Genomic DNA, 13,586 nt, shown 5'->3' with positions numbered 1-13,586 from the left:
ATGGGCCCGACAGGGGCTGGATAGGTCCACATATGTCACCTTGTATCCTTTGCAAGAACACAGGTGACTCATCCCTAATCTTCAGGAGGGATGGTCTAGTGATCAGCTTACCTTTTGCACACGCGGTGCAAACAAAATCTTTAGGATTTGGGAAGCCTCTGACATCATGGCCAGCAGAATTGTTGATGATTCTTCTCATCATTCCCAACCCAGGATGACCTAAGCGGTCATGCCATATTCGAAACGATTCTGTGTTTCTGAATATGGTCTTCATCGCAACATACTCGTCTGTGGGCTTTATGTACGTGTAGTACAAACCCGTTGGCGATGAAGGGAACCTTTCCACCACTCGCTTTTGGTACCCGTCGAATTTAGTGATCAGCACGTATTCAACACCTTGCTCGATCTCGGTTTCTACATGGAAACCATTTGCACGGACATCTTTGAAGCTCAAAAGCGTGCGCTTTGAGTCAGGATACAATAGTGCATCCTTTACAAGGATTTGAGTACCCATAGGGAGAACTAGTGTGGCACTTCCGGTGCCCAAAATATGAGCATTGCTTCCGGCAATGGTCATAATATTTCCACTTTTCTTTGTTAATGTTTGGAAATATCTAGTATCCCTCAATATCGTATTGGTGGTACCACTGTCCACAAGACAGAGTTCCGCTTCCGCCATTGGGTCCCCACAGATTCTGTTAAATACCATAAAGTAAAAACAGGAATTTAACATAAACATATATTATCATAAAGACAACATTACATAATTCCTGGGAAACGTTACAACAGTTTGGATCATCTACTACATTACAAATGCTCTTCAGGAGCATACATGACCAAACTAGTACATGTGGACATCGCTAACATGACTCTTTGGAGATTACTGCAGGTCTCCAAATATATCAAAGTCATCAAGAAGGTTGTCCTCACTCTCGTCCATTCGGACGTCTCCACTTGCACCGACGACCCCGTCGTCGTGCTTCTCAGGCCGAGCTTCAGGCTCAGTGAGGAAGTGGGACTCATGCTGACCTTTATTCTTGTTTTTGCTCTGCTGGTAAAGGTCAACGAGGTGTTTGGGGGTGCGGCAATTACGGGACCAATGCCCCTTTGCTCCACATCTATAGCAATCGCCTTGCTCTTCCCCACTGTGGTCACCTCTTTCCTTCTTGGGGTCGAACCTACCCTTGGGCTTTCCCTTTCCTTTGACCTTGAACATGGCACCCTTGTTCCCCTTCCATTTTCCCTTTCCACGGCCCCTTTTGCGGTTACGAGAACTCTCAGCAACATTGGCATGTGCTTCAGGCACAGCTATGGAACCAGTAGGCCGGGCAGAATGATTGTTCATGAGAACTTCATTCTGTTGCTCGGCAACAGATAGTACTTCACTCAACTCAGAGTACTTGGTGTACCTTGAGTTTCTATACTGCTGTTGAAGTACAATGTTGCCGGGGTGGAAGGTGGACAAGGTCTTCTCGATCATATCAGCGTCAGTGATCTTCTGGCCACATAGACGCAGTTTGGTCACAATCCTGTGCAATGCGGAGTTGTACGCTGCCACAGACTTGAAATCTTGGAAGCGTAGGTTGATCCAGTCTTGTTGTGCTCTAGGGAGCACAATGGTCAGCTGTTGGCTGAAGCGGTCCTTCAGGGACTGCCACAAGACTAGCGGGTCCTTCTCCGTCATGTACTCGCACTTCAAGTCAGGATGAAGGTGGTGTCGCAGGTAATGCAACGCCTTCGCCTTGTCCTGCTTTGTGCGTTCATCTTTGCCAGCTTCAGGCTGGACAATGGTATGATCGAGGCCCATGCCATCGAGTCTGATCTCGATGTCGGTCGCCCAAGTGAGGTAGTTGCTGCCATCCACGGCGAGCATCTCGAAATCCCTCTTTGCGATGTCCGACATGCCTGCACAATGAATGCGCAGGATTAGTAGATGTCGGTGCGTAATCTTGAGGATTACGACTTAATATAGTCTTCAGGACTATATAATTTTCCCAGACGTAATCTTCAGGATTACTTTGCAATTTAAATATAAAGTATTGAAATAAAGTAATATACGGAATTAAATGCAATAAATAATTGCAGAAAATAAATAATGGTGATAATAATAAGATAAATAAATAAATAAATAAATATGGCGGACTTCGAGCCGCACATAATTCACGGACTTCGGGCCGTGTATTTATACTATTGTGGGCTGGACGATGGCGCGGACGATGGCGCGGGTGAGGCCCAGGCCGGTGCGGGCATGGCCCCGCCGCGGCGAGCGGCGCGCGGCGCGCGGGCCAAGGGCGCTGACGCGGCCAGCGCACGGCGCGGGCGCGGGCACGGCCACGGCCGGCGGCCGGCTGACCAGGGACGCGGGCGGCGCAGCCCCAGGCGGCGGCCCGACGGTGGCTCGCGGCCAGGCGCGGCTTGCGGCCGGACTGGCGGGTGCGGCAGCCGTCCCGCGCAAGTGCTCCCGGCGGCGTTCTTGTCCGCACGTCTTCGGGACAGCGACAGCTCGGTTCGAATGCACATCTTCAGGATGGCAGTGAGATAGCGTGCTCGTGCTTTGTGTGATTTGTTCATGAACATAAGCGTCAAATGAATCGATTTCTTACCTATTTACCTTTTAGCTCCGGTAGTGCTCGTGTGATAACGTGTTAGAAATCGAGTCACTGAATCGCTCACAATGCACTCAAGAACACAGATATTTGGACAGAGAGATGGGAGAAGAGTGGTCTTTGTATTCCTTTGTTTCTCTTTTCTGATGTGTGTTACAAGCATGAAAGTGACCCTCTATTTATAGGGGACAAAGAGAATGGATACAAAGAATTTACAGTGTTTGAATCCATTGACTCCCTTCTTCTTCTTCATAAATTTAGCCACCATTCAAAGTCCTTTTTTCATATACTGTATTTGGACTTTGTTTCTCAACACTATCATCATTATCACGAACCATTATTTTTTAGTGGGTGCTATTGACGGTCCTTAAGTACTAAAATTAATAATCAAATAAACATGAAAAAGGATCAATATGAAACAAACATCTAGAATTAGGGTTTTATCTGACAGAATTCCGAGAGTTTTGGTGTTTATCTATTTCTGCAGGGGTTTATCAGAAAATATGGAGAGAAGGCCCACATGTCATGTTTACAACGAGATAATTACGTGCCGCGCAATTTTCCTCAATCTAGAAGGATCCAGAAGCCACGGGAACGAACGGGAGGCGATTCGGGCTCGGGGGCAGGGCGCCCGACCACCCCCCTTGGGCGCCCGCCCAGTGCTGGACTCCAACCAGGACTCTGCTTCGGGGCAAGACTCCACCGACCTAAAGGATCAATCTAAACCATACAATCTATGTCGGTTTGATCCAATGGCTCACGTTCACTTGAGGGGACTATAAAACCAGACCCCCTGCCCCCTGGAGGAGAGAGGAGAAATCATTATTCAGAGGTAGCCATCAAAGTTAGGGTTTAGAGCTTCTCTCCCACAGAGAATTAGAATTAGCTACTCCCTAATCCTTCAAGTTTAGAGGTTGATTAGATAGCAATTAGAGAAGTAGAGCACTACGCTCTGGATTCGGATCTTCGGTAATAAAGATTGGTATTATTCATATCTTTCTCTAATTCTATTGTTCTAATTGCATTATGTCTCTAATTATTATGTTCTTAGTTTGCTCTAGTTCTATATTTGATATAGTTCTAATTGATAATGAGTTTATGTATAAGTTTGCAAAGCGCTTAGCTCTTGACGCGAGGGAGTTAGGTGATAGATCACATGTGAGCGTGGTGCTTAGATGTTATTTATCTGCAAATGTATCCTATTGGCCGAGTCGTGTGGTAGTTCGCGATAGTGACAGCTTCGTTGATTCTTATATAGTCCACCCTCCGTTGATAGGACAGGCAGAACCGGTATTGTGGAGTAAGTCATGCGATGTTCTGATTTACTTTATCAATGTTCCTTATACTTGAATGAAGAGTCTTTTATGCTATATATGATCTTGTAGATAACTAGAGTAGATTATGACTTAGTAGTTAGTAGATAACTTAGAATCCATTCTCTAGCTAATCCGACATCACCTACATAAATGAGGAGTAGTCTATTTTCTAATCGCTGTGCTCTTTAGCCCATGAACTTATACTTTATTATCATTATCTTTATGGTTTACCCCCTGCTAAAGTATGTGACTGTGTGACGAGTTTCTTATTAGTAATCATGTTCTTGCAAGTTTATCTCTAGTCTATGCCTTGATATATTTTGTTCCTTGATTTAATTCCATCTCCTTAGATCCCTAGAGCAAAATTATAAATAACGATACCTGGAATACTTATCCTGGTGAAATGCTACAATGAGGTGTTTTATCTGTGCACTTGCGGATAGAATAGATTATTTTCTAGAGAGCCTTTACATTTATAAATACCTTTGTACACTCTGGCACCATGCTAGGGATGACAACCTAGTATCTAAGTGGTGTTAGCTAGTGTCAACAAGCATTTCTGGCGCCGTTGCCGGGGATATTATAGGAATTATACGAATCACAGGAATAAGTCATAAAAGGGAACAAAAGGGTAATATTAAGAAAGCCCGAAAATCAATCAAGGTTATTCATATAAAACATTAGACTAGACTATAGAGAAATAATTACATAAAACAGCTACTAAGTGAGAAATCATAACAAGGCACCTCTGCTTTGGCAGGTTCACCCTGTTGTTTTTCTATGTTTATATTTTTATACAGGGTATAATAGGATTGACTTTGGGTACATTCAACTCATCATCATCAGAACCAAAGCAATCAAGAGAAGAAGAAGCTAGCTACCAATTGCTGAAGCTATGGCACAAAAGACCTTGCAAGAATTCTCTGCTCCAAGCCTTGAGAACATTCCAACTGGTCCAAGATTTGCAGTAGAAGAAGGAATACCCGAGTTTGAGCTCAAGTCAAGCCTCATCAATTTGGTGCAAGCTACACAATTCAGTGGAAAGGCACATGAAGATGCTAGTGCACACTTGCAGAATTTCTTAGAGATTGGAAGAACAATCCACATCAATGGAGTTGACAAAAACGTCATACTGCTTCGCCTTTTTCCATTCTCACTAGAAGGAAAAGCGAGGAAGTGGTTCTACACTCATCAAGATAACATCAACAACTGGACGAACTTGTCAGATGCCTTTCTATCAAAGATACTTTTGGATAAGATAGCAGAAAACCAAAGCTGGTTCCAAGATAAAGCTCAACAATGTCATCAAACTGAAGAAATACCAGAAGAAGTAAATGCATTATCAACTAAGATGGAAAATTTGCTCCATTGGATTGACCAGAGGGCCAAGTTCAAAGAAGATCACAGGGCCATTGAGACAGCATACAAATATCAACCAACTTCGAGTCAACCCAATAGCAAAGGTATGAATTCAGGTAATACTTTCAAGCAACTTTCATTAAAAGAGATAATTGCTCAACAAACTAAAATTAATGATGAAGTTAAACAAAGGCTAGATACAAATGAATCATCTCTAAAAGATATACATAATAAAATGGATTTTCTACTAACTGCCTTTGATGAACAAAACACTCTTAATAAAAAGGTAGAGCTTAAATTAATAAAGATAGCTGCTGCACTGCCTGTTGCTACTAACCTTGAGCAGGTAAAGAATATAACTACTAGAGGAGGTAAAGCTACCAGAGATCCACCATACCCAAAAGAGAAACAAAAAACATCAGCACCAGTGCAACCAGCAGTGATAGAAGAAGAAAGCCCAGTTGAAGCAGAAGATCTGCTCCAACCACCAAGAACTAGAGAAATGAGGAAAGATTTTTACGACACCAACTATTTGCCATTTCCTAGAAGAAACAGAGGACTGCAGTCGGATGAGCAGTTTGGTAAGTTTGTTGAGGTCATTCAGAAATTATATGTCAACATACCTCTGCTCGATGCCATACAGGTACCTACCTATGCAAAATACATCAGAGATATTCTTAACAAGAAGAGACCACTGCCCACCACTGAGGTTATCAAGCTGACAGAAGAATGTAGTGCGGCCATCCTCAACAAACCACCAAAGAAGAAGGAAGATCCCGGATGTCCCACTATTGATTGCTCGATTGGAAACCAACACTTCAATAATGCACTTTGTGATCTCGGAGCAAGTGTCAGTGTGATGCCAGCATCAGTCTACAAAAAGCTTGATCATGCAACCTTAGAATCAACATCAATGTGCCTACAACTAGCGGATCAATCGGTTCGACACCCGTTGGGCATCGCCGAGAACATTCCAGTCAAGATCAGAGATTTCCTGGTGCCAGTAGACTTCGTAGTACTGGACATGAGTCCTGACTCGAAAGTGTCCATCGTCCTTGGAAGGCCATTTCTGAGCACTGCCAATGCCCACATTGATGTCGGGAAGGGAGAAATCAAGTTCAACATAAACGGTCAAGAAGAACACTTCACATTCAAACCCAGACCAGAGAGAGACTCTACAGTGAAGGAAGTTCATGAAGAACCACTGGAGACACCATCTCCGGAGGAAGGTAACTCAGAAGATTAAAAGATTTGGAGGTCCAGCTTGGGGGACCTAAAAATCCCAAACCCTCGCCGGGAGGTAAATCGGTATTTATCCGCATTATTAATTTTCTCATATTTAAATTCTTGCATAATTAATTTTTACATTATTCATAGCATAATTATAATAATCAAAAAGCCCCATATAAATAATATTCGTGGTGTGTAACAACCCATATTTATTAATTATTTTGGAGGCACAAAAATATTTTCCATTATCATTTTAATTAAGTTTCAATTCTCATAGATTTTCTTGCATTATATTTATTTATATTGATCTTCTAGAAGCATGACCCACACTCTTTGGGTCCCACATGTCATACACTTCACCTCACATACATCCCATCACATAATTTCATCCACCAATATGTTTCCACTCACCTGACATCTTTCCACCATCCAACCACTACCAACACAATATTATTCTGCGTGAGATCAAAGCAAGGAAGCATGTGGAGGAGGCACACCCAGGATGGACACCAGGGGTGGGCGCCCGCCCTGTCCCCTGCTCAGCCTATAAAAGGCCACCTCCAGCTCCCCTTCTCTTCACACACACACTTCAGAAAACCACACAAATCTCAGTTTCCCGAGAAGGAGCTTTTGTAGTGAAGAGAAGAGAGTAGAGAGAAAGAGGAGAGTGGAAGAGAAAGTTGGAGTTCTTTTGAGAGAGTGATTATCACCTAGCAAGTAGTGATCCCGCTGTCCAAGCGGAAGTAAAAGTTGTTTAGGGGGAGGCTCTACCAAAATAGAAACTTGTCTTGAACGATTAACCCCTGGACTACTGACACTCTGGACAGCTGACCACTAACATTTTATCTCACATTTTCCACCAGTTGTGTTTTTGCCAACTTTTGTTTGCAGGATGTTTAAGAAGGTGAAGAATGCAGGGAAGGCTCTCAAGAACATTGGTACAAGGAGTTCATCCCGACACTCCTCACAGCCATCAGAGATGAGCGTCGACCCAACACCCACACAAGCTCCATCATCTTCATCAGGTCAGCAAGTTAAGGTCCTTCTCAAGATAGGAGACCTTGGACTGAGGACCCGAAGAGAGAAGGAAGTCTATCAGCAATTGAAGAATAAAGATTTCATTCATACCCCTACTCTCGATCCAACCCTACTACAAGAAACAGGTATGGACACTGAATTCGACTTAATTTTTCAGATGATGGGTTGGACAAATTTTTGGAATATAACTGAGCTAGGTTCTCATCTTCTCACCCTCGAATTTCTTTGCACTTTACAATACTATGAGGGGGGAATTGTTTTTCGGATGTTTAAACAGGAAATTATGTTATCTTGGAGAGAGCTGAGCGACCATCTTAGTTTCTCTTCAAGATGCATCCTAAACATTGACTCCGATTTACCCAATTTTGAGAGACACCAGTTTTGGAGAGAAATATCTAGAGATAATTTTTATAGTCAAGCCCGAACCAGTGACATGGAACACCCCACTCTTAGGATGTTTCACAAATGGCTTGGGTACAATCTTTTCTATCGTGACGATATTAGGAAAGTAAGAGTAGGAGATTTACAACTTTTATATGCTGCTTATTGTAAAGTACCCACTTCACCTGTTACATTATTAGTTTCACATTGGCTTAGTATACCTAGTCTTCAGGGACCAGTAGGATGTACTTCACTAATCACTCGTCTAGCCACTAATCTTCACTTACTAGAAAACTCATCGCTGGACTTCGTAGAAGAATTAAGAATTTACCATGGCTATGACACATTTAGACAAGCTCGGATGTTAAAGAAAGAGGGGAATATAATTTATATGCTGTATGATGATAAAGGCAAGATTCGGTTACCTAACCCGAACCTTGGCCTCTACGTTGTGCAAAACTTTTTGATTGAGATTACAGCAACACCAGTGAACCAGAAAACTCCACAGCGAGTGGCATCTGAAAGGAAAACCACTCACCGAGAACGCACTTGGTATGGCGCTGACCCTGGACCAGAAGAAGCAGCGCACCTGCATTATTGCGATTACAATCCACGAGTCCTTCAAGACCCATGGGCTCGACATGCGCAACCACAAGAGCCAACAGAGGAGACATGGCCGGAGAGCCAAGATCACCAGTGGACAAACCCGCCTTTTCATACGGGCAGGTACTCCACTGATCCATATGGAGCTTCAGGATCCAGACCTCCGCCCCAATTTGGTGCAGGACGATACTCCGACGCCTCCTACGCTTTCACGAATGACTACTATCAAGAGGCCGGTGCTTTCTTCACTCGTACCGACAACACTCTCCTCGACATCCAGAACACGCAAGCAGAACATGGAAGACTCCTGGAAGAACAACTAAAATGGAACCAGGACCATGCCGCTGCAGTAGAAGAGCTAAGACAAGATACAACAACAATGAATGACAACATCACAACTATGATGCGGTTCTGGAACATCGGGTAAGACCGACGTCAACATCCAGCTTGGGGGAGTTCCTCCCAAATTTATCAAGTAAGTTTTTATTTTTCTTTTTTATTCTATTCTGTCTTAGTATTTAATTTATCTTAAAAAGAAAAAACTTAGAAAACCAAATAAATATTTTCTTGCTTTAATTTACTGCACTTTATAAACATGAAAACAAAATAAAAAGAGTGTGTAGATAAGTGTGCTTTATTTTTCTGCTAAGTTTAATCTCTAGAAGAAAAAAAATAAAGAGACCAAAAATATGCATGATGGAAATGATGAACAGTTGCTCTGTTTGCTTACTTACAAGTACCTAGCTTTTATATTAGAATTCTTCCAGGAATTACTAAAACTAAAATTACTATCTTTGGGAAGCATAAAACTAAAGTCTAGGTAAGAGAAAGGCATGATATAAAGTTGAGCTATTGTTTATCTTGTTCCTACTACACTAAGTTCTGGAGATTTATTTTGAAAACTTATAAATCACATGATGAGTTCCTAGCATAACAAACTACCTACCACAACCATACTTGCTATAACATCTTTTACTATATTCACATTGAGTTTGATCGAGCTGTGTAGACCCTTAGGAGCTTTTCATGTGGTTAAATTGAGATATTCACTTGCACACATCTACCACAACATTCATTATCAATCATTAAAATTGCTAAAAAAATATATATATTATTATCACTCACTGTCCCGAGTATTGTTATTCTCTCTCTCTAAAAAGATTTAATGCAGAAGACGCATGGGTTATGCAAAAATATACGATGAAATAAAAAGGGGCAAGTGCCCGGAACCTCGGAAAAGAAAGAAAAAGAGTGAGACGAGAGGTAAAAATGGACAAGTGTCCGAAGTAGAATTAGGGGTACAAAGATGCCCACTTGAGCGGAAAAAATGGACAAGTGTCCGACAGTAGAATTAGGGGTATCTACTACCCACCTGAAAAAAAAGATAGCCCATGTTCTCCCAAAGCAAAGATCAAAGAGGAGGAGAGATAGCAATATAAAGAGCAATGAGAACTAAGTTTTATTATCACTTATGCATTTTCATCATCACTATCATTTACTCCACCACACATGCACATCTTGATTTAATTATATGCTGAGTTCCTTTGGATCCATGGCTCGATTAGACAACATATGTATGAGCTGTTTTCCACTCCTATGAGCTCCACTTAAATATTCCATTAGCTATAGGTAAGTGACATTATGGTAAGGATCCACAAATACCACATATAGCGAGACTTGAGAGAATCATTGCTGGGAACTCTGAGTTTTATTTTGAAAACTTATGAAAAACTCTGGAACAAAGGTGAAGTATAGACAGGAGGGATAGTGCTTGACTTAACTATTTTGTCTTTCGATTACTTAAGACTTAAGTGCAGGTACTAAACTCCATAACACTTCACTTTAATCTGGAAGAATTTTTATGTAAAAGCATGTGTGCCTGTCAGGAAAGGAAACATCGAAGCAACTCCTGATCCGTCTGAGTTTAGCTGTTTGCTCAGGGACGAGCAAAGGGTAAGCTTGGGGGAGTTTGTTGACGGTCCTTAAGTACTAAAATTAATAATCAAATAAACATGAAAAAGGATCAATATGAAACAAACATCTAGAATTAGGGTTTTATTTGACAGAATTCCACGAGTTTTGGTGTTTATCTATTTCTGCAGGGGTTTATCAGAAAATATGGAGAGAAGGCCCACATGTCATGTTTACAACGAGATAATTACGTGCCGCGCAATTTTCCTCAATCTAGAAGGATCCAGAAGACACGGGAACGAACGAGAGGCGATTCGGGCTCGGGGGCAGGGCGCCCGCCCACCCCCCTTGGGCGCCCGCCCAGGGCTGGACTCCAACTAGGACTCTGCTTCGGGGCAAGACTCCACCGACCTAAAGGATCAATCTAAACCATACAATCTATGTCGGTTTGATCCAATGGCTCACGTTCACTTGAGGGGACTATAAAACCAGACCCCCTGCCCCCTGGAGGAGAGAGGAGAAATCATTATTCAGAGGTAGCCATCAAAGTTAGGGTTTAGAGCTTCTCTCTCACAGAGAATTAGAATTAGCTACTCCCTAATCCTTCAAGTTTAGAGGTTGATTAGATAGCAATTAGAGAAGTAGAGCACTACGCTCTGGATTCGGATCTTCGGTAATAAAGATTGGTATTATTCATATCTTTCTCTAATTCTATTGTTCTAATTGCATTATGTCTCTAATTATTATGTTCTTAGTTTGCTCTAGTTCTATATTTGATATAGTTCTAATTGATAATGAGTTTATGTATAAGTTTGCAAAGCGCTTAGCTCTTGACGCGAGGGAGTTAGGTGATAGATCACATGTGAGCGTGGTGCTTAGATGTTATTTATCTGCAAATGTATCCTATTGGCCGAGTCGTGTGGTAGTTCGCGATAGTGATAGCTTCGTTGATTCTTATATAGTCCACCCTCCGTTGATAGGACAGGCAGAACCGGTATTGTGGAGTAAGTCATGCGATGTTCTGATTTACTTTATCAATGTTCCTTATACATGAATGAAGAGTCTTTTATGCTATATATGATCTTGTAGATAACTAGAGTAGATTATGACTTAGTAGTTAGTAGATAACTTAGAATCCATTCTCTAGCTAATCCGACATCACCTACATATATGAGGAGTAGTCTATTTTCTAATCGCTGTGCTCTTTATCCCATGAACTTATACTTTATTATCATTATCTTTATGGTTTACCCCCTGCTAAAGTATGTGACTGTGTGACGAGTTTCTTATTAGTAATCATGTTCTTGCATGTTTATCTCTAGTCTATGCCTTGATAGATTTTGTTCCTTGATTTAATTCCATCTCCTTAGATCCCTAGAGCAAAATTATAAATAACGATACCTGGAATACTTATCCTGGTGAAATGCTACAATGAGGTGTTTTATCTGTGCGCTTGCGGATAGAATAGATTATTTTCTAGAGAGCCTTTACATTTATAAATACCTTTGTACACTCTGGCACCATGCTAGGGATGACAACCTAGTATCTAAGTGGTGTTAGCTAGTGTCAACGGATGCTAAGTTTGCCGCTGCTCTGTCAAGTTCTCACTATCCGGGAGAGACGGCGATTCGAATCGATTCCTATCCAGCTGGATGGTTATTCCTAGCACTCACCCAAGCATCCTCCGTCAGAGAGCAAGCGAGTCACCTTTGGTACGACTCAGGAATCGCGGCTCCGACTAGTGCCGCACTCCCAGGGCTACCACTCTACCAGGGAGGTCAGGAATTTTAACTCACCTGCCTTTGGTCTTACGCCAATGGTCCCCCGCACACCGCACATCCTCCGGTAGTGCGCACTTTATACTTCTCGGTCTTCCGGCCTGAGTCATACTACTAGGCTTCGCGGTCGGAATGAGTTATCCGGCCAACTAAGTGTTAGGCATGCGTTCAACATGACAAGAGGACGTACAACGATCGGTCCTTAGCTGCCACAGACGGAGTTACTACAACCTTGCAAAACTCCGCCCGGCTTTAGTTATTTTAATCATGTTCGTCCCACGATAGCACATATAGACAATCGTGATCCGACACAACCCTATCTCGCGCACGTGACAGGATATCACCCGACTTCTACCGATTAAAGCATGGCTAAGCTGCTACTCGATCCTAACCCTACAACCAGGTGGTGATAAGATATCTGGACAAGGAATGAGTCAAATGCAGCAAGGCTTTCATCACAACTCCTATATGTAATGCATCAATAGAGATAACATAATTAAGTAAGCTTTCGAAAATAAAGTGGGAGACTTAAGATGCTCCAGGGCTTGCCTTTCACGAACGATGCAGGCTCGTGGTTCGGGGACTCAATCTCCTCTTCGGGCACCTATTGCATGCATGATAAGTAAGAATGGGTGCATACTAGATGGGGATGAATGCTTGACAATGTTATTAGAATTTCACTGGACACTCATTTACTGAGTAAACTCCCAAGATAAACTCACAAGGATAACTAATTAACATAGCAAGACTTAGCAAGTCAAACCATAAACAAAAGTCCTTTTCTAACAGAGCAGTTCAAGAATAAATCATAACTGGAGCTATACCGATCCAACAAATATGAATGAGGACATTCTGGAAAGCTTATGAAATTGTACATTTCATCTTTAAACATCACAGCAAGATTTAAAGGTTAGACAAGTCGTTTAAACAAAATTCCCGGTTCTGTCCCAGAAAAAGAGAGAACACCTATTTCTGGAACCTAATTTGGAACAGCTATAACTTTTAAACTATTGGACCAAATGATCCCAAAATTAAGTCACAGCTAGTTCATAAAGTTTACTACAACTTTGATTTAGACAAGTCTTCCAGCAAACCAAGTTATCGTCAAGAAAAGGTTGGATTACTCTCTTGCTGTCCAGGACAGCCATAAACCTGCAATTAATTATTTAAAGATATAGCCAAAGCATAATTAGTGTCAACTACATAACTCATAAGCACAAGCATATCATAGGATAACCAGAACATCATATGTTAACCCCTAAACATTTAACATCATGGCACTTATTAATTTAATTCAATAAAGGGACATAATTACAAGATACTAGCAAAAGTGCTCAGAAAAATCTACAAACATTACACAAGCA

The 13,586-nt window shown here is 41.9% G+C and overlaps 1 protein-coding gene across 1 annotated transcript; it reads right to left on the bottom strand.

Annotated features, from left to right (window-relative positions):
- LOC8070942 lies at positions 881-1,903 on the bottom strand. The gene has a single exon (XM_002446234.2). It carries the CDS (start codon positions 1,901-1,903, stop codon positions 881-883), a length of 1,023 nt encoding a protein of 340 aa, XP_002446279.2.

The sequence above is a fragment of the Sorghum bicolor genome, chromosome 6 (genome assembly GCF_000003195.3).
Source record: "Sorghum bicolor cultivar BTx623 chromosome 6, Sorghum_bicolor_NCBIv3, whole genome shotgun sequence".
Taxonomy (NCBI): domain Eukaryota; kingdom Viridiplantae; phylum Streptophyta; class Magnoliopsida; order Poales; family Poaceae; genus Sorghum; species Sorghum bicolor.
The sequence above is the reverse complement of the archived record's forward strand: the minus strand, read 5'-3'. Positions and strand labels throughout refer to the sequence as shown.

What these genes read in the sequence shown, in the direction of transcription:
- LOC8070942 (XM_002446234.2), bottom strand. Translation starts at nt 1,903, where the DNA reads ATGTCGGACATCGCAAAGAGGGATTTCGAGATGCTCGCCGTGGATGGC.